At 55.3% G+C, this 2,664-nt stretch overlaps 1 protein-coding gene across 1 annotated transcript in view; it reads left to right on the top strand.

Annotated features, from left to right (window-relative positions):
- Positions 1–490: 490 nt before the first annotated feature.
- Positions 491–2,664, top strand: part of IGFBP1 (insulin-like growth factor binding protein 1) — a 9,475-nt gene continuing 7,301 nt past the window's right edge. The window contains exon 1 of the mRNA XM_014530529.1: positions 491–526. Within this exon, the coding sequence (XP_014386015.1) occupies positions 491–526 (36 nt within the window). The remainder of the gene's footprint in view (positions 527–2,664) is intronic.

Genomic DNA, 2,664 nt, shown 5'->3' with positions numbered 1-2,664 from the left:
GGGCGCGTTACCTTCAGGAGCCCCGAGTGCAGGGCAGAGCCGGAAACGCAGGCCGAGGCCATAAACTAGGGCTCGTCCACGGGTGGAGACTGTGGCCACCCCGGTGCGTGCGTGTGCATCTGTGTGCACCCGTGTAAGCACCGCGGGCAGGTGCACACTGCAGACAAGGCGTCTGTGACGTGTGACACGGGAAAGGCTGTACAACCGACAGCGAGTGTGGGGCCATTTCAAAATTACACACAGCACACACACAGCACACATATGCAACACAGCACACACCTGCCACACACCTGCCACACACCTGCCACACACACGCCACACACCTGTCACACACACGGCACACACACACAACACACACACCACACACATGCAACACACACGGCACACATATGCAACACAGCACACACCTGCCACACAGCACACATGGCACATGCACACACCCACCACAGACGCACACACATCCAGAAAGAGACCAAAAGGAAATGGTAACATGGGCAATATCTCCACGGCAGGACGATGGCACATGGTAACATCACTTACATCCATTTCACTTCAGCCCGGCCGGCGGGCTCAGTGGCTGAGCGTCAACCTAGGAACCAGGAGGTCAGGGTTCGAGTCCCCGTTCAGGGCACAGGCCCTGGGTTGTGGGCTCCGTCCCCAGTGGGGGGCGTGCAGGAGGCAGCCGGTTCATGATTCTCTCTCATCATGGATGTTTCTCCCCCTCTCTCCCCCTCCCTTCCTCTCTGAAATCAATAAAAAAATCCATTTTACTTTTTCTGAAAAGAACGTGTAGTTAGTAAAGAATAATAATAATAAAAAAATAGAGCTCACAGGTGCGGCCCATCCTGTCCCAGATGGGGAAGCCGGGGCCTCAGGCATCCACAGTCCCAGAGCCTGCCAGGTGGGGGCGGCTGGATGCTGCCCGCGTCCTGTTTTCTCCCTGCGCTCGGCCACCCCCAGTGCCCTGACCTCCTCATCATGGATGTTTCTCCCCCTCTCTGGCCCCGCACGGTGCCCTGACCTCCTGGCCCCCGGGTGCCCTGACCTCCTGGCACATAGGCACCCTGGTCTGAGGACAGTGAGGGCTCTTTTGTTTGTGTGGTGAATGGAAACATTGTGAAATCCACAGTGTGTGTCCAGCGGCACATTTGTCGGTCACACAGTGTCACCTGTCCCAGGCCTCCCCAGAGCACCCGGCAGCCCCTGGGGAGCAGGTGGGGGCCCGGACACGGCCTGCAGGGGCTCCCGGCTCAGCCGCTGGCAGGAGCCAGCCCCACACACTGATGAACATTCATGGAAGAAATTATACCAGTTCTTTCAATCTTCCAGGATACAGAAGCAGAGGGGATAATTCCTAAGTCCTTCTACGAGGCCAGCATTGCCCTGATACCCAAACCAAATGACAAAAATGAACAACCACAGACCCAGTCTCATGAACATAGATGCAAACGTCTGCAATAAAATAGGAGCAAGTCAGGCCAGCCAGGGTGGCTCAGTGGTTGAGGGTCGACCGATGAACCAGGAGGTCACAGTTTGATTCCCAGTCGGGCCGAGTTGTGTTGTGGACTCGATCCGCAGTAGGGGGCAGAAGGCAGCCGATCCACGATTCTCTCTCGCAGCAGCAGCAGCAGCCTTGGCTCCATTGACATCATCCCCCGTCAGTTCCGGGAGCAAAACATATTTTTGTTTTCCTTCCCCGCGGGTTCAAAACACCGTCCGTCCGGAGGGTCCCGTCCAGGCCTCTCCCGCGAGGCCGCCTGTGGCCTTGGCCCTGCATTGTTTTTCTGAGCCGATGGCCCAACGCCCAGCTCTGCCTCTCCCTCTTCTTCCTCTCTGAAATCAATAAAAATATGTAGAAAAAAATATGTATACTCACCTGTGTCTACTTATAACAAATCAAATCTAACAAGATATGAAAAAAATTCTATGTCATGACCAAGTGTCCAAGGCTCAAAAATCAATCAATGTGATCCATCATATCAACCGGCTAAGGAGACATCACAGATATACCCAGAGATGCAGGAAGAGCATTAAAAACTCCAGCACCCATTCATGATCAAACTCTCCATGCCTGCTTGCTGGCTGCACCCCGTGAATGCACACTGTGATGCGAGCGAGACACCCCCACAAGGGACTGCAGGGGTGGGCAAACTTTCTGACTCGAGGGCCACAATGGGTTCTTAAACTGGACCGGAGGGCCGGAACAAAAGCATGGATGGAGTGTTTGTGTGAACTAATATAAATTCAAAGTAAACATCATTACATAAAAGGGTACGGTCTTTTTTTTTTTTTAGTTTTATTCATTTCAAACGGGCCGGATCCGGCCCGCGGGCCGTAGTTTGCCCACGGCTGAGCTAGAGACTGTAATGGAGGAGGCTGCCCCCCAATGGAGGAGGCTGTCCCCCCTAATGGAGGAGGCTGCCCCCCTAATGGAGGAGGCTGCCCTCCTTTCTGTGCCAGGTCCCTGCCCTTTGCCAGGTCAGAGAAGCAGACTGTGCTCATGGGGGAGGGGCACCACAGCACCTGCCAATCATGGGGGGCGGTCCCGTGGGGAGACCTGGCCAGGGGATCCTGGTGTTTGGCGGGGCTGGTGGGCAGTGGGCACAGTAAGGCCCTGGGCGTGATGATGTGACAAGAGCAGGTGCCTTTGCACATTGGCTCCCA

The sequence above is a fragment of the Myotis brandtii genome, unplaced genomic scaffold, assembly GCF_000412655.1.
Source record: "Myotis brandtii unplaced genomic scaffold, ASM41265v1 scaffold743, whole genome shotgun sequence".
Taxonomy (NCBI): domain Eukaryota; kingdom Metazoa; phylum Chordata; class Mammalia; order Chiroptera; family Vespertilionidae; genus Myotis; species Myotis brandtii.
Note: the sequence above shows the minus strand (reverse complement) of the source record. Positions and strands in the feature narration are given on the sequence as shown.